The 22184-nt window shown below is 47.8% G+C and overlaps 1 protein-coding gene across 2 annotated transcripts in view; it reads left to right on the forward strand.

The window, feature by feature from the left end:
* The window catches only part of SARS1 (seryl-tRNA synthetase 1), a gene marked incomplete at both ends in the record, with an annotated part of 28422 nt that extends 12715 nt beyond the window's left edge, over nucleotides 1-15707 (forward strand). Inside the window, 10 exons of one of the 2 annotated variants that reach the window (XM_080693330.1) lie at nucleotides 6561-6641; nucleotides 8539-8697; nucleotides 9840-9983; nucleotides 10735-10890; nucleotides 12842-13063; nucleotides 13854-13983; nucleotides 14225-14382; nucleotides 14637-14708; nucleotides 15077-15206; nucleotides 15550-15707. In XM_080693330.1, the coding sequence (XP_080549456.1) occupies nucleotides 6561-6641; nucleotides 8539-8697; nucleotides 9840-9983; nucleotides 10735-10890; nucleotides 12842-13063; nucleotides 13854-13983; nucleotides 14225-14382; nucleotides 14637-14708; nucleotides 15077-15206; nucleotides 15550-15707 (1410 nt within the window). The remainder of the gene's footprint in view (nucleotides 1-6560; nucleotides 6642-8538; nucleotides 8698-9839; nucleotides 9984-10734; nucleotides 10891-12841; nucleotides 13064-13853; nucleotides 13984-14224; nucleotides 14383-14636; nucleotides 14709-15076; nucleotides 15207-15549) is intronic. The other variant, XM_080693331.1, reaches the window with a different exon arrangement.
* Nucleotides 15708-22184: the final 6477 nt, after the last annotated feature.

The raw sequence follows: 22184 nt of genomic DNA on the forward strand, positions 1-22184 counted from the left end.
TATTTATATTTTATTTTATTTATTTATTTATTTATTTATTTATTTATTTATTTATTTATTTTGGTGGTACTGGGGTTCCGGGAAGCCCTTCTACCTCCGGGCTACACTCCCAGACCTATTTTTCATACTTTTTTATTTGGAAACAGGGTCTCATAAGCCAGCGCGCGCGGCTGGCTTCGAACCTGCGCAATTCTCCTGTCTCTGCCTCCCAAGCGCGGGGATTACAAGCGTGCGCCACCACGCCCGGCTAAATTTTTTTATTTTGAAACAGGGCCTTACTAAGTTGTGTAGGGTCTCACTGAGTTACTGAGGCTTGCTACAAACCTGTGATCCTCCTGTCTCAGCCTCCCAAGTCTTGGGAGTACAAGCATGTACCACCAGGTCTGACTTTATCAGTCCTATTTAAAGAGTAAGGAAATAGGCTTAGATATATTCTTTTTTTTTTTTTTTTTTTTTTTTGGTACTAGAGGTGGAACCCAGGGGCTTTTCTCCCTCTGGGCCACATTCCCAGACATATTTTATATTTTATTTGGAAACAGGGTCTCACTAAGTTTAAGTTGCTGAGAGCCTCACTCAGTAGCTGAGGCTGGCTTCCCCGTCTCAGCCTCCCAAGTGCTGGGATTACAAGCGTGCAACACCATGCCTGGCTAGGCTTAGAATATCAAGGAATATTAAGGAGCCTGCCTAAGTCACAGCCTGAGTCGGTTGCAGAGTTAAACATTGGGCTCAGAACATGAGTTCGCTGCCCTTAGGGACTACTGCATGGCATGGCTTACTGCTGCGTGCTCCCCCGCCTGTTAGCCATCACTCAAGTCCGGAGGGTTAGGCCATCATTTTCTCCCTCTGTAATCTGTCCTTGGTTTTCTCAAGGCTCATTCTGATCATTTCAGACTTGTGTAACTTTTTCAGATGATTCTGCTCTGAGTTACTGAAGGGTGTGAATGGAGTCATGGTTTTAATCCTTACTTCTGGCTTTGGTCTATGAGGATGAGTAATAATAAACGTGAAGAATTTCCATACTTAACTTTTAGAAGAAGATTTAGTTATTTCTTATAATTCAGTTTTGTGTAGTAGGATAAAAGGTTGTATAAACATAATTCCTACTGTTTATTAATCCCAGCATTCGGGAGGCTGAGACAGGAGGATCGTGGTGTGCGGACAGCCTCACCTACTTAGTGAGGCCCTTTGCAACTCAGTGAGACCCTGTTTCAAAATAAAGAAAAAATAGGGATGGGGGTATGGCTTGGAGGTAGAATGGCCCTGGGTCCCATCCCAAGTACCGCAAAAAAAAAAAAAAAAAAATTAAAAAAAATCTTTAGGACATTTGAACATGATTAAAAGATCTTTAGGACATTTGACCATGATTTAGTTATTTATTGTGGTACTAGAGCTTGAACCTAGAGGTATTCTACCCCTGAGCCTTTTTTTTTTTTTTTAAATTTTATTTTATTGGTGCACTATATTCATACATCATAGTGGGATACAAACTTTTGTAGACATACATGCACACATCGCCCAGTCAGCCCCCACCCGATCCCCACCCCATTCTCTCCCCATCCCTCCTTCCCATGCTTGGCTTAGTGGTTGACATCTAGTATTATAGCAATTTATCCAAAATTAAAAATGATGATCTCACATAACAGTTTCATTTGTCTGATACCAAGCGTTTGATGATTTAAAGATAACATTTCAATATTTCTTTTTGCTTTCTTTCTTACCAGAGCATATTTTTTTCTGTTTTTTTAGGTGGAACTATCATATATTTATATATTTATTTTTCAGAAAAAAAATCTATCCTAATATGGAATATGAATTCTAGATACCCAAAACGATCTTGAAAAAGAACAAAGCTAGCAGATATATATTTTCTGATTTCAAACCATATAAAGCTACAATAATTGAAACAGTGTAGTACTGTTCTAAAGGCAGATATATAAACCATTGGAGTTAAATACAAGCCTAGAGCTAACTTCTTCCCTATATTGTCAAGTTATTTTTGACAAGGTTTCCACGAAGATTTGGTGGTGGAAATAATAATCTTTTAACTAAATATTGTTGAAAAATAATAATTACATGGAAAAGAATAAAATTGGACCCTTACCTAATCCCACATACAAGTATTAACTCAAACTAGATAAAAGACCTAAATATAAATCTTAAGACTATAAACATTTAGGAGAAAATCTGGGTCATAAAACCTCACAACATTGAAATTGGCAGTGATTTCTTGGATATGATTTCAATGGCACAGGCAACAGAAGAATATACAAACTCCCTAAAAAATAAAAGAAAACATTGTATATCCAAAGACAATGTAAACAGAGTTAAAAGTTACTAATAGAATTGGATAAAATATTTCCAAATGCTATATCTGAAGGTATATTAATATTCCAACTAGAAATCCTAAAAATTAACAACAATAAAGGCAAACAATACAATTTAGAGATAGGTAAAAGACTAACATAAATAATGAATCTCCACAAATAACCAATCTTAGTTGTCTGTTGGATGGAAACTCTTGTTTCTCTGGTTCTGGTGAGTGTTACCTATTTCTTCTTTGTAGTTAATCTCTTTGAGTATTTTCTCTAGCGCTGGTTTTGAAGACATAAATTCCTTCAGTTTCTGTTTGTCATGGAAGCTTCTTATTTCTCCATCTAATTTGATAGAAAGTTTTGCTGGGTAGGAAATTTTTGGCTGGAAGTTGTTTTCTTTCAGAGTTTGGAATATGTTACTCCAAGCCCTTCTGGCTCTCATGACTTGGTTTGGGAAGTCTGGAGTGATTCTAATTGGTTTGCCTCTGAATGTCACTTGGCCCTTTGTTTTTGTTGCCTTTAAGATTCTCTGCTTGGCTTCCACATTGGTCATTTTGACAATTATATGGCGTGGGGATCCTCTTCTCCGATCCTGTCTAAAGGGAGTTCTATAAGTTTCCTGGATCTGTGTATCAACCTCTTGCTCTATATTTGGAAAATTTTCTGCTATTACTTCCTTGAAGAGATTGTTGATCCCTTTGGTATCACTTTCTTTTCCCTCCTCTATTCCAATTATTCTTAGGTTAGCTCTCTTAAGATGGGCCCATATTTCTTCAATGTCAGATTCCTGCTGTTGGATATCTTTTTCTAGATTAGAAACTATGCATTCATTTTTGGATTGCTCATCTTCTAAGAGCGAGATTCTGTTCTCCATGTGTTCTAATCGGTTGTTTGTGCTTTGAATTGAGGCCTTTACTTCATTAATTGCATCCTTTATCTCTTTTTGGCTCTCTCTGAGTTCTTTTCGAAGCACCTCTATTATTTCTACAGTTATTTTCCTGATTTGATCTTCTAGAAATCTCTGATTTTCTATTTTATCAGGTTCTGATGTTGTGGGGTTGTGCACATTCATTACTCCAATGTTATTCCTCTTTCCCATGATTTCGGAGGTTTGTGCCTTCTTTGGGTTCTTCCCTTGGGTCACTATGGCTTCACTTAAGGTGCTCTGGATCTCGAGTCTGTATTATCTCAGACCCCACTACTCCTTTACTGGGTTGTATCACAGAGTCTCCGACCCAGGGAGTCGATAGAGGCTGCTTTAAACTATGGGGGGTGCCAGGTTGCACGCTCTCCTATGGTGTGATATCTCTGCCACCACCACTCCCTCACTGGGTCAAGTCCCAGGAGGCACAATACTGGGATTTCTCCTCTGTGGCCCGCAATTTGACTCACTGTTCTTGAGTACGTAGATGTAGCTGTACTGGACTCGGTGAATTCACTGCTGCTGCCGCCGCCGGTAGCAATATGGCGCCTCTGCCACGCCCTCGGCCATGAGGCTGGCGTATTTTTTCTTCTCTGGTTTTGATTTCCACTCTGAATCCCTACAGCGTGTGCTGAGCTCAGCCACTGGGAGCTTTAAATGCTGTCTGCGCCGAAAGATCCCGCCTGGCTGTTCTGCAGCGGCTCACCTCGGCTTGCTGTAGCCGTCCGTTGAGTTCGCCGCTGCCGCCGGCAGTATGGCGCTCCTGCCGCGTCCTCGGGCGCGTGTGTCTCCTCTGTGGCCCTGAGCTCTGTTCTCAGTCCGCTTTCTCTCTGGAGCCTGGTGGTTTTTTTGTTTTTCTGGTGATGGTGTTTTCTGGCTATGAAAGGCGCATCTTTTTGTGGTAATGGAGATTGGTTGTTAGCGGGACTCTTAAGCCCCGCTTTTCTCGGTCGCCATCTTCCCGGAAGAGAGCCCACTGAGCCTTTTATATGAGTTTTGTCAAGGTCTTATGTAGCTTATTTAATACCCTTGGACTGATTTTTATTTTTTTATTTTATTTTTTTGCTGTACTTGGGTTGGAACCCAGAGGCATTCTACCCCTGAGCTATACCCCCAGCCCTATTATATTTTTATATTGAGAGAGTATCTCACTAAGTTGCCAATGCTGGCCAGAACCTGCCATCTTTCTGTCTCAGCCTCCCAAGTACCGGGATTACAAGTATGTGCCTCATTTTCTTTAACCGCGTGTGTGTGTGTGTGTGTGTGTGTGTGTGTGTGTGTGTGTGGTGGGGGGTGAGTACTGAGGATTGAACCCTGGGGCATTCTACCTCTGAGCTGCACCCCTAGCCCTATTTAATTTTTCTTTTGAGACAGGGTCTCCCAAGTTGCTAAGGGCATCGCCAAGTTGCTGAGGCTAGCCACCAACCTTCGATCCTCCTTCTCAGCCTCCCAAGTACTGGGATTCCAGGCTCTTTAACCCTTACATTTAAGAGGAATTGACCCTAGCCGGGTGTGGTGGCGCACGCTTGTAATCCCCACACTTGGGAGGCAGAGACAGGAGGATCGCGCAGGTTCGAAGCTAGCCCCGCGCACTGGCTTAGGAGACCCTGTTTCCAAATAAAAATGCAAAAATAGGTCTGGGAGTGTAGCCCGGAGGTAGAAGGGCTTCCAGGAACCCCAGTCCCACCAAAAAAAAAAAAAAAAAAGAGGAATTGACTCTTAAAATTGTCTTCTTCAAATTGTCTGGCTCTGTGTACAGGATTATAAAAGATGTTTTGGCAGAATATCATAAAGAAGACAGCAGAAAGGAACCAGGAGGGAAAGAAAGAATCCCTGGCTCCACCCCTGCCATTTGGTGGCGTTGTGTTGATTGCTCAAAGCTGAGTTCCAGATTCTGGAATTTTGTGTTCCTTGGCTTTCTGATAATGTCATCGTTCTGTCCCTTTCTCACCTTTCTCCTCAGTCTCTGGTATTGTTCTGAGTGTGTAGATAGATAGAGATTTGCCCTCAGGGCCTGCTCTTGGCACCACAAGGCGCAGTGGTTTAGAGCTCATAAGCATTTCAACTACACTCTCCATTTCCATGTATGAGTATTTTCTGTCCTAGGAAAGCCCTTCTGATGTTTTGGGGGGTTTTGTTGTTGTTTTGTGGTCCTGGGGATTGAACCCAGGGGCATTCTACTTCTGAGCTACACCCCTTGCCCCATTTTATTCTTTATTTTGAAACAAGGTCCCACTAAGTTGTGGAGGGCCTTAGAAGTTGCTGCGGCTGGCGGCAAACCTGTGATCCTCCTAGCTCCGCCTTTCAAGTACCAGGATTATATTCTTAAATTATTTATTTATCTATTTTGCAGTAGGGATGAAACCCAAGGGATTCTACTTCCAAGCTACATTCCCAGCCCTATATTTCATTTTTCTGAAACAAGGTCTCTCTCACTGAGTTGCAAAGGGCCTCACTAAGTAGCTGAGGCTCTCTGCGAACCTACATCTTCCCGTCTCGGCCTCCCAAATGCTGGGATTACAAGTATGCGCCATCACCCATGCCCGGTTTTATTCTTATGTTCTTGGTGTTCACTTTCTCACTACAACAGATTAATTGACTTGTTAAGGATCAGAAACCTAGAAAGTAGCAGACTAACTTGAAACTTTGAGGTCTGACCTTTGGTTTACTAATTTTTCTCTTAAGGTTACAACTTAATATAGAACAGTTTATTATTGTTATTTAACATTTTTATTGGTATCATTATCATTTATTAGTATTTATAATTATAATGATCATTTATTATCGTAATTGTTACTGTTATTTGGTGGTGCTGGGGATTAAATCCAGGGGCATTCTACCTCTGAGCTATACTCCCAACCCTCAGCCCTCTTTTATTTTTTATTTTATTTATTTATTTATTTATTTATTTATTTATGGTGCTGGGGATGGAACCCAGGGACTTTCTACCTTCGGGCTATACTCCCAGACCTATTTTGTATTTTATTTGGAAACAGGGTTTCACTGAGTTGCCGAGAGCCTCACGAAGTAGCTGAGGCTGGCTTCGAACCTGCGCAATCCTCCTGTCTCAGCTTCCCAAGTACTGGGATTACAAGCGTGTGCCAACACGCCAGACTTATTTTTTTTTTGAAACAGGATCTTGCTAAGTTGCTGAGGCTGGTCTGGAACCCCATGGGCTTCCTGTCTCAACCTCCTTGAGTACTGGGATTATAGGCATGTGCCACCACGCCTGGCATAATTTATGAATTTGCTGTGAACTTCAAACAATGTCAGAAATGTTTTCTATTTAATCAAGGTGGGTTTTCTTTTTTTCCTTCTTTCTTTAGAAAAAAGAACCACTGGGAGATGATGAGTCTGTTCCAGAGAATGTGTTAAATTTCGATGACCTCACTGCAGACACTTTAGCAGTACGTTACAGTCCTTTTCTACGTTGGTGTCTCTTCTTCTGTCTTGACTTCATTCCTCGGCAGCAGATGCTGGCGCTGCTGCACACAGCGTTGGGGCAACCTTGAACTCCTATTCTTGTCCTGCTGTGTACTTAAAGTACTTCCCCTATAGCAGAGGTAGAGACAGATGGAGTGGGGAAGTCAGGGAAGAACAGAAAAAGAAACTTCACTGTTTGCTTTATGTAATTCCATTTTGTACTCTATTTCACAAAGTCAAAGAATTTCCCAATTTGCTGTAATCCAGTAAGTGGTCACTAATGGGGGCCTAGAACAGTAATTTTCAAGTGCTTTTGTCACTGAATCCTTTCTTGAAACATTCATCCATTCATTCATTGGCTTTTTTTTTTTTTTTAATTTCAAAATAGGGTCTTAGTAAGTTGCTCGAGGTGGGCTGGAATTTGGGATCTTCTTGTCTTAGCCTCCCAAATACTGGGATTACAGACATGCGCCAACATGCTTGGCTTCTTGAAACCTTGAAAAGCAGAAGTGTAAACCATGTTTACTTGCCTGTAATCCCAGTTTCTTGGAGGCCACGATGGGAGGATTTCAAGTTCAAGGTCAGCTTGGGCAGCATGGTGAGACCAGCATGGTGAGACCACGTCTCCATTAAGTATAAACCAAAAAAGCAAAGCTGCTGTGTTTGAAGGGCTGGGTTGCTCTTTCTGGCTAGCCCAGCCTGCCGTGAAGGGTCCCACTCAAGAAATCAAGGCACAGCTGGAAACATCTGCAATAAGGAATGCAAAATAAGCTGAAGACGAGGGCTCTCGAAGCTAATAATCTTCCTGGAGAACATTTGAATTTGTATACATAATAGAGTGCGAAATTGGTTTAATCAGGAAAGTCGAAAGTGCAAATTAAGGGAAATTCTCTTAGGAGAGCCACAGCATTAAAACCCTTGGGACGTATGGGAACAGCAAGAATTACCAGCATCTACCCACCTGCCTTGGGCGTCCCCAAAGGAAAACGCCAGTGGGTTTGTAAGCAGGATTGTATGTATCCATGTGTGAAACAAATCTCAGTGTTTTTCAAAGACCTTCATTTTCCTTTTTTGGTTTTTTGTTTGTTTGTTTGTTTGTTTGATGGGACTGGGGATTGAACTACTCTGAGGTACATTCCCAGCCCTGTTTTATTTTTTATTTTGAAACGGGATCCTGCTAAATTGCTGAGGGCCTCACTAAGCTGCTGAGGCTAGCCTCCATCCTGTGATTCTCCTATCTCAGCCAAGCACTGGGATTATAGCTGTACACCACCATGCCTGTCTCATTTTCTAGTTTTTTTTTTTTTTTTTTTGGTGGTACTGGGGTTCCTGGAAGCCCTTCTGCCTCCAGGCTACACTCCCTGACCTATTTTTACATTTTTATTTGGAAACAGGGTCTCCTAAGCCAGCGCGCGGCTGGCTTCGAACCTGCGCGATCCTCCTGTCTCTGCCTCCCAAGCGCGGGGATTACAAACGTGCGCCACCACGCACGGCTCATTTTCTAGTTTTAAAATGCTGCCGCGTCTCTCTCACTTTTGAGGTGGCTCACATTCTCCCTTGAATATGTATTTTTTACTTTCCTAAATAAATCTCTATGTCAATGAATGAATGAATATGTTCTCATGGGGCCCTGGATATAGCTCAGTGGTAGAATGGTTGCCCAGTAAGTGTAAGGTGTTTGGTCCCAGCCCCAGCATTGCAAAAAAAAAGTGTGTGTGGGGGGGGAGTGTATGTGTGTGCATGTATGTATATATATTAAGATAAACCTCTACCTGAGGGGTTGTCACTAGAAGACAGCAGGGTTAGGACACCAGCATCTTGTTCCCATACCGTCCCTGCCTCATAATGTCCTGGGTATAAGTCTGGGCTGGTCCTCTACAGAACCTGAAAGTCTCACAGATCAAAAAAGTCCGACTCCTCATCGACGAAGACATCCTGAAGTGTGATGCCGAGCGGCTAAAGTTGGAGGCAGAACGATTTGAGAATCTCCGAGAGATCGGGAACCTTCTGCACCCCTCTGTGCCCATCAGTAATGACGAGGTAGGTAGGCAGGCGTGGGCCTCGTGGGCCGCACAGCTGAGGCGCCTTCCTCCCTGTTGCGGGCGGGGGAGGGAAGAAGGCTGTGGACACTGGCCCTCTTGTCAGCAGCCGGCTTTTTGTGTATTCCCTCTGCCCACCAACTGGGCACTGGCGGAGTCAGATCCAGGCCTGATTGGGAAGTAGCAGAGACAGCAGGTAGGAGGAGACTCCTGGCACAGAAATCTCTTCTAAATAGGGCTGCTGTCCTCCAGTGCGTGTTGCCCCTGGTAGCAGCGAGTCCTGTGGGAGGGATCTGCTAAGTCAACCTAACCCCCTCGCCTGCACCCCGCTGCAAACCGCAGGTTGAAGGGAAATCTACATGATAAAAGCTTCCTGCTGCGCGGGAGCTTCCCCAGCACAAAGCTGCTCTGAGCCTGGTCTTTGTTCCCAGACACCCCAGCCGTGGCAGGGCCCATCTGTGCCTCTTTCATTCATTCTCTGGTGAACATTAAACTCTTACAGGCTGGGGTGTGTGGCAGGCCTGGAGTCTGAGCAGCCTCAGGAGGTCAGGGCCCAGAGCCCGCCCTCCTGTGGCCCTGAGGCCAGTGAGAGCCTGGAAGGAAAGTCGGCCTTCTCCTCGGTGCCCCAGGCGGCGCTCATTGTCGGGGCGGATTCTTGAGGAGTCATCTAAAAGAGTAAAAATAAATAAACCAAGAGAGTACTGTACCTCTCTTAGAAAATCCTGATTCCCAACCTCATGGCTAGTCGTGCCTCTTGGATTTTGTAAACTATTATTTCCTTGAGGAGCAGATTCCCTTGACTAACTATATATAATGACCACAACTTAGTGTTTAGTTTAAGTGATGTCCTCACAAAGCTCCATTGTTCTTGGATGTCATCTGGAAAGATGGAGGTTATAGAATGTAAAAGGCATGTGTACCCAGTGCATTAGTGCATGCCTATAACCTCATACTTGGGAGGCTGAGACAGGAGGATCACAGGTTCAAGACTAGCCCCAGCAACTTAGGTCCTCGGCAACTCAGCAAGACCCTGTTTCAAAATAAAAAGGTGTAGGGGTGTAGCTCAGAGGTAGAATATCCTTGGATTCAATCCCTGGTGGCCCCCGAAAAAGAAGAAGGAATGTATGTCTCCTGTCTCCTTAGGATGCAGACAACAAAGTAGAAAGGATTTGGGGCGATTGTACGGTCAGGAAGAAGTACTCCCACGTGGACCTGGTGGTCATGGTGGATGGCTTCGAAGGCGAAAAGGGGGCCGTGGTGGCTGGGAGCCGAGGCTACTTCCTGAAGGTAAGAATTGGAACCAGTAGGGATAAAAAAGGAAATTTTAAAAAACCAAACCTGCAGAAAATCATAATCATGCTTAAAGAGGCTCACAGCTCCACCACTTGTACTCCCTGCCTCTCTGCAAATGTGTAGCAATTAGATGCAATTCTCTTTCTAAGGCAGCGAGTGCTTATCCAGATTCCTTAGAACAAAAGCCACTCGATGATCCTTCATATTGAATATGTTTTGCTGACTGAATCAGAACAGTCTCTGCCTTTGAGGAGCTCAGTGTAATTGGACAGTCAGACAAGTAACAAAGAAACAAAACCCAACTTGGTAAGCCTGTGGTTTGAGTAGACCCAGGGTGTTTAAGGATGGGTAGGTGGAGGCTCCAGTCCCGATTTACTGGGGCCAAGGGCAGATGAATTCAGGGAAGGCTTCCAAAAGGATATGGTACAATAATTTGGGAATACTGTGCACTTACTATGTTTACAAATGAGTCTAGTATTTTAAGAATGAGCAGAGGAAAACTCTCCCATGCTCCCTGGGTGAATAAATTTTTCTTACATTGGACTCTTAAACACAATACTCTTAACCAGGTGCCTGTATGATAGACTGCTGGGCTTCGGCGTTACTCTCCTGGCATTTGTTGGGGCCCGGGGTCGTTCGGCCTGCTGAGTGCCCCTGGGTAGTCCAACCCATCGCCCAGCTGCCCGAGGGTCAGTTCCTGCAGATGAACAGGCCCAATCCCACGGTACTGTGTCTCCTCCTGTAGGGGGTCCTGGTGTTCCTGGAACAGGCTCTCATCCAGTTTGCCCTCCGCACCTTGGGAAGTCGGGGCTACATTCCCATTTACACCCCATTTTTCATGAGGAAGGAGGTGATGCAGGAGGTGGCACAGCTCAGCCAGTTTGATGAAGAACTTTATAAGGTAAGTAGCCTGGGCGAGTGTGGTAGAACGACTGGCTTCCGAAGCTTAACTCCAGCAGCGTGGAGCAGCGCCGGCCAGCATGACTTTCTGTCATGGTGGAAGTCTGCTGTCTCTATGGCTGTCAAGCATTATAATATGCCTAATACAACCAAGGAAGCAGATGTGTGTGGCTGTTGGCCACCATACTAGATAGGGTAGACAGAGCCTCTTTTCTCTTTCCTCTGCTAAGTTGTATGATGTATGTAAGTTGAGCATGCTCTATCACCAGGAGCTTAGAAAAGAAGCCCATTTATTAGATGCTACACAAAAGGAAGTGAATGGGCCAGGTATGGTAGTGCACACCTGTAATCCTAGTACTTGGGAGGCTGAGACGGGAGGATCAGAGGTTTGAGGACAGCATCAGCAAGTAGCAAGACCTTGAGCAAGACCTAGTGAGACCCTTTGTCAAAAACAAAAAAAAAAATAAAAGCACTGGAGGTATAATTCAGAGGTAGAATGTTCCTGGGTTCAATCCCTAATACCACACACACAAGAGAGAGAGAGAGAGAGAGAGAGAGAGAGAGAGAGAGAGAGAGAGAGAGAAATGAGAGAACCTCTCTAGCCATTTGTGAATCACCACCAGCTCTACCACATTGAACAGCACAACTCTAGAGCTGTCTGTGTTATAGGGCTAAGTCTTCACTCTTTAGATGGTAGGGTAGTTTTTCAGGTCCTCAAACATATGCCCGTAGGAAGTTTCCACTGCCTGCTTTTTTTTCCCCTTCTTTCTTTCTTTCCTTCCTTCCATCCATTCATCCATCCATCTATCCACCGGAGCTGAACGGAGAGGCATTCTACCTCTGAGCTACACTCCTAGCTCTTTTTATTTTTGAAACAGGGTTGCAATAAGTCACTAAGTTGCTGAGGCTGCCCTCAAACCAGGGATCCTTCTTTCTCAGCCTCCCAAGTACTGGGAATACAGGTGTGCACTACCATACCTGGGTTTTTGTTGTTCCTGGGGTTTTTTGTTTGTTTGTTTGTTTGTGATTTTTTTAGGTCTAGGGATGGAACCCAGGGGCATTTGGCCTCCGAGCCACACCCTCTGCCCTATTTTTATTCTTTATTTTGAAACAGGGTCTCACTAAGTTGCGAGGGCCTCACTAAGTAGCTGAGGCTATCCGCGAACCGCAATCCTTTGGTTTCAGCCTCCTGAATGCTGGGATTACAAGCGTGCACCACCACTCCCAGCTTGCTGTTATTAAAGTAATAAATACATCACCGAAAATTTAGAAATGGCAGGACAATCAATCATCCACTTTCTCACTGCCTTAATACAACAATTGTCTCTCTTTTTTTTTTTTTTTTTTTTTTTTTTTTCTTCAGTACTGGGGATTTAACCCAGCGGTACTCTACCACTGAGCTCGCTACATCCCAGCCCTTTTTATTTTTTATTTGGAGACAGCATCTTGCAGAGTTACCCAGGCTATCCTTAAACTTTCAATCTTCCTGCCTCAACTTCCTGAGTCTCTGGGATTACAGGCTTTTGCCACGTGCCAGTCCTTAATTTGCATTTCTTTTCTTTTTTTTTTTCTTTTTTTTGTGGTACTGGGGGTGGAACCCAGAGGCTTTCTACCTCCGGGTTATACTCCCAGACCTTTTTTTATATTTTATTTGGAAACAGGGTCTCACTAAGTTGCTGAGAGCCTCACTAAGTAGCTGAGGCTGGCTTCGAACCTGTGCGATCCTCCTGTCTCAGCCTCCCAAGCATGGGGATTACAAGCATGCGCCACGCCAGGCCTTTAATTTGCATTTCTTTGATAGCTCTCTGGGACCCCATTTTGGACAGACCCATTCCCTCCCACTTCCAGGCAGAGATTGACAAAATCCTCTATGCCCCATCACTCCCGTCTTTCCTGTGATCTCTTACACAGGCGTCCCTCCGTCTAACTGGGTTAGGTCGCTCCTCCCACAGGTGATTGGCAAAGGCAGCGAGAAGTCCGATGACAACTCCTTTGATGAGAAGTACCTGATCGCCACCTCAGAGCAGCCCATCGCTGCTCTACACCGGGACGAGTGGCTGCGGCCAGAGGACCTGCCCATCAAGTACGCCGGCCTGTCCACCTGCTTTCGCCAGGAGGTTGGCTCCCACGGCCGCGACACCCGAGGCATCTTCCGAGTCCATCAGTTTGAAAAGGTGAGTAGATCGGAGTAGGAGACTTCTATCTACGTGTCCAGATGGTCACAGAAGAGACAGCATCTGTGTTCCCAGGCCCTCCGTGGCTTCGGCTGCTCCCCTGGTTGCCAGCATCTTTGCTCTGGGGAAGAGCCTGGGGGAATGTGGTGTAGTGGTCTTGAGCACAGACTGGAACCAGGCTGCCAGAATCCAAGCCCCAACTCCACAGCTGACCGGCTGTGTAACCATAGACACATTGCTTAATGTCTCTGTGCTCAGTTTCCACCCCTGGAAAAAGAAGATAACGATGACGGTCCCCACCTCACTGGGCTGCCTATAAGGATCAAGCTCGTCAGTGGGGGGTACGCCTTTAGCATGGTGACAGTGTGCACAAGATCCGCAGTGGCTATGTAAAAGCTGGCCGTTAGCCGGGCATGCTGGCGCACGCTCGTAATCCCAGTCCTTGGGAGGCTGAGACGGGAAGATTGCAAGTTCGAGCCTCAGCTACTTAGTGAGGCCCTCCGCAACTTAGCAAGACCTTGTTTCAAATTCAAGAATAAAAATAGGGCTGGGAGTGTAGCTCAGAGGTAGAATGCCCCTGGGTTCCATCCCTAGTACCCCCCACCCACCTACACACATACACAAAAGCTGCTTTCCAGTGTAGTTGAGCACCCACCCTCGTGCTGGGGCCCAGCCCAGCTTGTCCCCTGTGGAGTGGGGCTCAGCCGATATTAGCAGGATGTCTCCGCTTCAGTCCTTCAGTTTGCTCACCCTGTTTGCTGTCCCTGCCTCCTCGGATCCCTCTCTGCAGATTGAGCAGTTCGTGTACTCGTCACCCCATGACAACAAGTCCTGGGAGATGTTTGAGGAGATGATCGCTACTGCAGAAGAGTTTTACCAGTCTCTGGGGATCCCTTACCACATCGTGAATATTGTCTCAGGTAGGGGACCCCTCATCTTACAGCCTCCTTTTCCCACGTCCCACTGACACCACGACCACCAGCCAAAGAGCTCAGTGCAGTTCATTAGCCACATTCATTAGCGTGTGGCGCCCTTCTCGCTTGGGAGCGTCTGCCCAGGAGAGCGGATAGGATGTGAAGTAAAGAATTCCTCTGGCTCACTGGAGGTTGGCCTCTGAAATACCATCCCTCCTTCCTGAATTCTAGGGGTTTTTCCTTACAGGTTCTTTGAATCACGCTGCCAGTAAGAAGCTCGACCTGGAGGCCTGGTTTCCAGGCTCCGGAGCCTTCCGTGAGTTAGTCTCCTGTTCTAATTGCACAGATTATCAGGCTCGCCGGCTCCGAATCAGATATGGACAGACCAAGAAGATGATGGACAAGGTAGTTGGTCCCCGGGAAGGTGGGCAGTGGGACCTTCAGCACAGATGTGTCCGTCCTGTTTCTCAGCCCTGGGAGTACAGTAGTTCCCAGCACCACGAGAAAAGCTGGGCTTCTCAATCTAGACCAAGAAGGGAATCTGAAAATGACTTCTGCTGAGTCAGGACCGGGCTCTTTTAGCTAGAAACCTGAGTCTAGCTCTATTCTTCAAGGTAATTCCAGCTTTTCTCTTTCTGGCTTTGTTTTCCTAACTCCAGAGAAAGAATAATCTCCGTTTATCTACACAGAACAAGTCGAAGGCAGTGTCTTCCCTCTTTGCGCCTAAGAAGGTCGGGTTGTAAGCTCATCTCTCAAACCCAGTCTTCAGGCCCGATCTGTTCTAAGTTGGGCTCGTCATGGGTTAAAAGGAGGGGCCACAGTGGTAGTTTCTTCCTTCCTGCCAGCTCTCCTCAAGATACAGGAATCTACCGCTTGTCTACCTCTCTCAGGCAGACATGAGAGTTCTTCCTGGAGTTACCTAATAGGCAGCAAATAATAAACAGAGTTAAAGTTAAGAAAAAAGGCAAAATAGGTAGAACCCATCATTCTAATGTGGGGAGTTGTAATTGGGGGTTTCTGGCGAATGGATGGTTCCTGGTCATCAGTAAGAGAAGCTGAAGGCTGAGTTTGCTTTCCCGCTGGGGCCCTCTCCTCGCAGGTGGAGTTTGTCCACATGCTCAACGCTACGATGTGCGCCACCACCCGCACCATCTGCGCCATCCTGGAGAACTACCAGACTGAGAAGGGCATCGTCGTGCCGGAGAAGCTGAAGGAGTTCATGCCTCCAGGTAACGCTCCCGGGCAGCTGCCTTGTCTCCTTTTTTCTGTCTTCCTGAGCTTCTGAAGAGTGGGCCCCTTGCAGAATGTACCACATTTTCTTATCAGCCAGAGTCCCCAAAACTCTGCCTTCCCTCGGGTGCTGGACAAGGCAGGGGCCTGTCTGGGGACACAGTGGTGCGAGTGAGGTATTCAAATACTGCTAAGAGTCCGACCAGGGAAGAAAAGACAGGCTGAAACCAGTGCCTGCTGTGGGCACCTCTGTGTGCAAAGGGATCTCGGTCTTGGTGAATTCTCCTCTGCAGTCTTGGGCCTTGAGGCTGAGGGGTCATTTGCTTGGGTCTTCCTCCCCAGGACTCCAAGAACTGATCCCCTTTGTGAAACCTGCACCCATCGACCAGGAGCCATCGAAGAAGCAGAAGAAGCAACATGAGGGCGGCAAAAAGAAAGCAGCAGCGAGAGATGTCGCCCTGGAAAACCAGCTGCAGAGCATGGAGGTCACCGATGCCTGAATATCGCTCCTCCCAGGCTGCCAGGCTTCATTTCTGTCAGCTGGGACCTCAGAGCCTGCCCAGGGGCAGGGAGGCCAAGTACCCACTCCTTGCCCCGCCCCGTGACTGCACAGCTCCAAGGGGAGTGGTCTGCCGTGCACAGCGCTGGGCACGGGCTCGGCCACTGATGACTGGAGAAACCATGTAATAAAGCATCGCCGGGGAGGGCTTCAGACGCTTCCTCAGTCTTGTGCTGGGCTGGCGCTGTGTGGGACTGCACTCTTGTTTTCCCTTCCAAATAAGCTCCATTCAGCTAGTCAGAGGCTCTCAGCGAGTGGGCGAGAGGGCAGGGGTAGATTTGGTGAAAGCTCAGGAGGAAGTGAAAACCTTAGACACACAGCTTGTCCGACAAGGGCCAGGATCGCTGTAAATTCACTCCTGCTAAACAGTGAGACAGGAGTAAGCCGGACGTGGTGGCGCACGCTTGTAATCCCCGCGGTTGGGAGGCTGAGGCAGGAGGATCACACGGGTTCGAAGCCAGCCTCAGCTACTGAGTGAGGCTCTCAGCAACTCAGTGAGACCCTGTTTCCAAATAAAATATATTAAAAAAAAAAAGGTCTGGGAGTATAGCCCAGAGGTAGAAAGCCTCTGGGTTCCACCCCCAGTACCACCCAAAAAAAAAAAAAAACCACCAGAAACAGTGAGACAGTAGTAGCTTAGAGACCAAAGTTGATGTAAAAGCCTCCTTTCTACCACTTGTGTTCCCTAGGAAGGGCTCCATGGAAAGGGAGGCATCAGGGTAGAGGACTACTTAATCCATGTCCTCAGGAGTGTGTGTTGGGTATCTGTTCCTCTCTCTGTCCCTCTCCTCTCCTCTCTTCTCCCTCCCCTCTCTCCTCTCCTCTCTCTCCTTTCTCTTACTAAGAATTGAACCCAGGGGCATTCTCCCTCTGAGCTATACCTCCAGCCCTTCTATTTTTGAAACAGGACCTCACTAAGTTCCTGAGGGTCTCATTAGGTTGCTGAAACTGGCCTCAAACCTGCCATCATCCTGTCTCAGCTTCCCAAGTACTGGCATTACAGGCCTGTGCACCACACCTGGCTAGATTCTCTCTTTACAGCCATTCCCAAAGGGGAGAAAGGACTGCATATCGGCTCATTGCTGCAGCTCCAGGGCTGCAGGTAGCTGTTGGGGCGGAGGGATGTGGGAAGAGTGTTTGTCCTTCGCAAGAGCAGCCGCCATTGCCATTGCCCTAATCGCTGGGCACCCTTTCCCTAGGGAGGGTGGAGTTCAGGTTTCCTCATCTGCTCCCTTTCATCTATAATCTTCATCCCTCGCCCTAATAACACCTTAGGTTAGTCTAGCGCTTCTCTCCTGGCAGGTTAAAGTACTTCCTCGAGATGATCCCTTTTATCTTTGTGATGGTCCCAGAAGGTAGGGTGGAGACATGATTATACCTGTTCCCTCTAGAAGGCAGCTGTAGGAGAGGGAGGGCAGATGAGACAGTGTGGCCAGGCGGAAGCCCCGGCTCCTTAGCAGGGCTCTGCAGCTGGGTGTCTTTGGGAGGTGGAGGGCTGGGGTGTAACCTGGTCTGTCCTCGTGGCCTGCTTGGGCTTGGAGAGACCATGTGCTCAGTTTCCCCTGGAAGCCAGTCCTTTTGGTCTTGCTCCTGGAAACCCTGTCTGAACTGCTGTGCCTGAAAGGGTGGCCACAGTGACTCTGTTGCCTGGCCTGCTGTCCCCGCTGGGGCCCACAGGCAGGCTCTGCAGCCCTTGCCCCGGGCTAACAAAGCCAGGGCAAGAGGACAAAAGATCAGGCTGCTCCCATTTGTAATTCAGAAGGACCAGAAACTCACATTCCTATGGCCACAACTATTTAGTTGGAAGAAAGGCAGCTTACACAGTGAACAGGGAGCTATTTCTGCCCTGCCCCCACCCATTATTTATGAACTATTAGATGGTTCCAGGTGGCTCTGAGCACCCCACCCATCTCAGCCCTGGTTGAGGGGCTGCCATGCCTGGCCCCCCACTCCTACTTTCTGGCTCCTGGCGCTCTAGCCTCCTCTGCCAACAGGAGGTGTTGCTTTTCCCCAGGGCCCTGCAAGCTCCGTGGGAGGGCTTGTGGGAGGGCAGAAGCCAGCCGGGTTGCTGCGCCCCCAGGCAGTGGGCCTGGCTCTTGCCTCCCCCACAGCAACAGCTGACTTACCTTCTCACCCAGCTGGTTTTCTGGAGCTGGCTGCACTTTGTGCAGAGCCATCCTCCTGCCCTAAGCAGCCATGCCCCTGTGCCAGCCTTCCTGGCTCCCTGGCCAGGAAGGTTGTCATGCAGAGCCACACCCCCTGCTCCCTGCAGCAAAGGAGAGGAGTCAGTAGTAGCCAAGGCCAGGGTGACAACAGTTTCCTCCCACAGTCGCACAGGAACACGTTAGCAGGCGGGCACAGTCGTTTTCTGGTGTTGACCCTGTGCACCACCGGGAGCAGGGCTGACTGAAAGAAGGGGATCCAATTCCTGCTCTCAAAGAACTCACAGTGTTGCAGGGAAAGGTGCGGCTCACCCTCCTCCCTGGAGCAGTGGGGGCGGGGGTCTGATGCAAGCCTCCTTTAGGATGGGCTGACCTACCTGGAAGCTGAGCAATTGGGAACGGGCCCAGGTAACCTGGACTCCACCCTGGCAGCTGCCTCTGCAGCCCACGATGGATGCCCTCATCCCTGGCACCTTGGCCTGCCCCATCTCCAACCTCAGCTCCCCAGGTTACCTCAGCAGACAACCCCAGAGGCCTGGTGCAGTGAGTCAGAGCCCTGGGTCCCTTACCTGCTCTTGGTTCCCACACCCAGGAATTCAGGGCCCAAGATGCAAGTGTGGGTGCTTCAGACAAGACACTGGGACCTGGTGTCTGGCCTCTAACCATGAGTTTCCACCTGAAGCCACATTTCAGAGACAAATTGGAAAGTACAAGACAAGGATGGGGGACCCAGTGTGGGCCGTGGAGGCCTGCCTGAACTCATGTCTGCTGGGCAGGGCAGCCTGTTGGCCAAACATTCCCCCAGACTGCAGCCTTACTCCCAGGAACACTCTGCCAAGACCTGCCCCGCCTTCCTTCCAGGAGGAAGCTTTTCCTGTTTAGCCTGGGTCCTAAAAACACCTCTTCCCCAGCCCCCATACCTCCCACAGGGCCCAGGGCAGCCCTGGCTGCACTCCCAGGATGAGCCTGACAGGCAGAGCTGGGATGGGCCCTGGAGAAATGCACTACATGTCAGAGCCTGTGCTGGGATGAGGGGCCTCTCTGCCCCCCCCCCAGTCACCTTTCAGCATGGGGTTCCCCAACAGCTCCTCCCAGAGAGCGACAAAGAGGGGGTGCAGCTCAGCAGGCCCTGGTGGGGCTGCTGTCTTCCTCACTAACATTGCCCTTTTAAGAGCCCCCCCCAACGGGGCTGAGAGGGTGCTGCAGACTGGTTCCTGTTGCAAAAGCCCAGCCATGTGCAGTTCCCCCACCAACCTGCCAGGGAAGACCTGGGCGCCAGCGCTCCACCTTTAGAGGCAGGGGGTCCCAGTGACCCCACAGAAGTCCCTTTTCCTGGAGCGAAAGTCCTGCCTAGCTGCTCTAATTGGCTGCTTTGCAAGCTGCATTTTGGAGTGTGCCTGTGCCCCCATAGGGTTGGGCTTCCCTCCCCCTGCACAGGCCCGCTGTCAGAAATGGTCTGGGAAATTATTTTTATGGAGATGTAAATTGCTGATAAGATGGTGTGGCCCTTCAGGAGGCTTGGATTTTTTTAGACTCTATAAAGCTCCCATTATCCTAAATAGTGTTTGTCCTTCCCTTCCATCTTGTCTCAGAGGGGAAAAAAAAAAAAAAAAGCGTTTTTACGCTTTTTTTTCCCCCCAAACCTGCGCTAATCTGCCTGTGCCCCGGATCTCACCACCCTGCTGTGTCCGCTAGGTCCTTGTTCTTCAGCTAGCTCTCCCCTAACCTTTCCCCCTCTGGTCTCCTGTCCCCAAGCTTCCCCTCAGCACCAACCTCTTACACATTCACCATCTTCTGCCTCTCCTGTCAAATTCATCCCGTCAGGCTCTTTTCCCTCTAACACCATAGACACGTGCAGGCTCTGCTAGCTCACAGCATTCCTAGCCCTCCTGTCTCCACCCCCTCAGTGTGGATGCTCCAGATGGGGAACCCCATGAGGGAGAAGGCCTAGGTGACTAGGGTGCAGATTGGGGGCGATTTTGAGTTGAGGCTGGAGCAGTACACAGGACCTGACCCGACCTGCTGGTTCCCCAGGCATCTGGCCCCCTTGCTCTTCTCTGCAGGCTTTCCTACCATCATGTGCGGGACCCCCAAACCCATTTTCCCTTATCTGAGCATCTCCAGCAGGCTCTCAAATCCAGAAGCCCAAAGCCTAAATCCTCATTCTCTACCCCCTTCCCTGGCCCCAGGTATTCACCCCATAGAAAGTCCTACAATCACCCTGGTCATTCCTTCCTCATCTTCATCCTGCAGTCACCCTGGACCACTCCTTCCTCATCTGTCCCAGAGTCCCACTGAGTCTCCATCACTGGGGTTTGTTCCTTTGACATCCTGCCCCACCCCTTCTCAGATGCTGCCTCCTTATCCCCCCCTCCCCGCTGCCAAAACACTTCAGAACATTCCCCTCAGTTTACAAAATCCAGACTTGGCTGGGCGTGGTGGTGCATTTTGTAATCCCAGCACTTGGGAGGCAGAGACAGGAGAATCGCTCAGGTTCAAAGCCAGTCTCAGCTACTTAGGCTCTCAGCAACTTAGTGAGACCCTGTTTTCAAATAAAGTATAAAATAGGTTTGGGAGAATATCCTGGAGGTAGAAAGCCTCTGGGTTCCACCACTAAAAAAAAAAAAAAATCCAGATGTCTCAGCCAGAGTCCATGTTCATCAAAATGTGGCTCTGGGCCGGGCGTGGTGGCGCATGCTTGTAATCCCCGAGTTTGGGAGGCAGAGACAGGAGGATCGCACATGTTCTAAGCCAGCCTCGCTGGCTTGAGACCGTTTCCACATTTAAAAAAATAGGTCTGGGAGTATATCCCAGAGGTAGAAGGGCTTCCAGGAACCCCAGTACCACCAAAAAATAAATAAATAAATAAATAAATAAATAAATAAATAAATAAATAAATATGGCCCTGGGCCAGGCATGGTGACGCACGCTTGTAATCCCCATGCTTGGGAGGCGGAGATAGGAGGATCGCACAGGTTCTAAGTCAGCCTCGCTGACGTAAGAGACCCTGTTTCCAAATCAAAACAACAAGGTCTGGGAGTGTGGCCCGGAAGTAGAAGGGTTTCCAGGAACCCCAGTACCACCAAAAAAAAAAAAAAAAAAAAAAGTGGCCCTGGAGTCCAGCATGATAGCACACACCTGTAATCCCAGTACTTGGGAAGTTGAGACAGGAGGAACACAAGTTTGAGGCCAGCCTCAGCAACTTAGCAAGAACCTGTTTCAAAGTAAAAATAAAAAGCCGGGCGTGGTGGTGCACGCTTGTAATCCCCGGGCTTGGGGAGCGGAGACAGGAGGATTGCGTAGGTTCTAAGCCAGCCTCACTGGCGTAAGAGACCCTGTTTCCAAATAAAAATATAAAATAGGTCTGGGAGTGTAGCCCGGAGGTAGAAGGGTTTCCAGGAACACCAGTACCACAAATAAATAAATAAATAAATAAATAAATAAATAAATAAATAAATAAATAAATAATTTTTAAAATTAAAATAAAAAGAACTGAGGACACATATGAATGTCCCTGGGTTCAATCCCCAGCTCCAAAAAAATAAAACAAGATGGCCAGGCATGGTGGCACACACTTGTAATCCTAGCATTTGGGAGGCGGAGACAGGAGGGTCACAGTTTATGGACAGCCTCAGCTACTACTTAATGAGGCCCTCTGCAACTCAGTGAGACCCTGCCTCAAAATAAAAAATAAAAAATTGGGCTGGAGACATAGCTCGGAGGTAGAATGCCCCTGGTTTCCATTCCCAGTAACACACACACACACACACACACACACACACACACACACACACACACATCGAAAAAAAAAGCCTTTCCTAAACTGGGCATGGTGGCACACACTTGTAATCCCAGTATTTGGGAGGCTGAGATGGGAAGATTGCAGGTTCTCAGCCAGCTTCAGCTACTTAGTGAGGCCCTCTGCAACTTAGTGAGACCCTGTTTCAAAATAAAGAATAAAAAACAGGACAGGGGGTGTAGCTCAAAGGCCGAATGCCCCTGAGTTCCATCCCCAGACCCGGAAAAAAAAAAATTTATATATATATATATATATATATATATATATATATATATATATATATATATAATGGTGTGTGTGTGTGTGTAGTACTAGGGATTGGAACCTAGAGTGTTCTACCTCTGAGTTATCTCCCTTATTTTATTTTTAACTTGAAACAGAATCTCACTAGGTTTCTGAGGATGGCTTTGAAAGTGCAATCCTCTTCTTTCAGCCTCCCAAGTTCTAGAAGTACAGG

Source organism: Muscardinus avellanarius, assembly GCF_963383645.1.
Source record: "Muscardinus avellanarius genome assembly, chromosome: 3".
NCBI lineage: Eukaryota > Metazoa > Chordata > Mammalia > Rodentia > Gliridae > Muscardinus > Muscardinus avellanarius.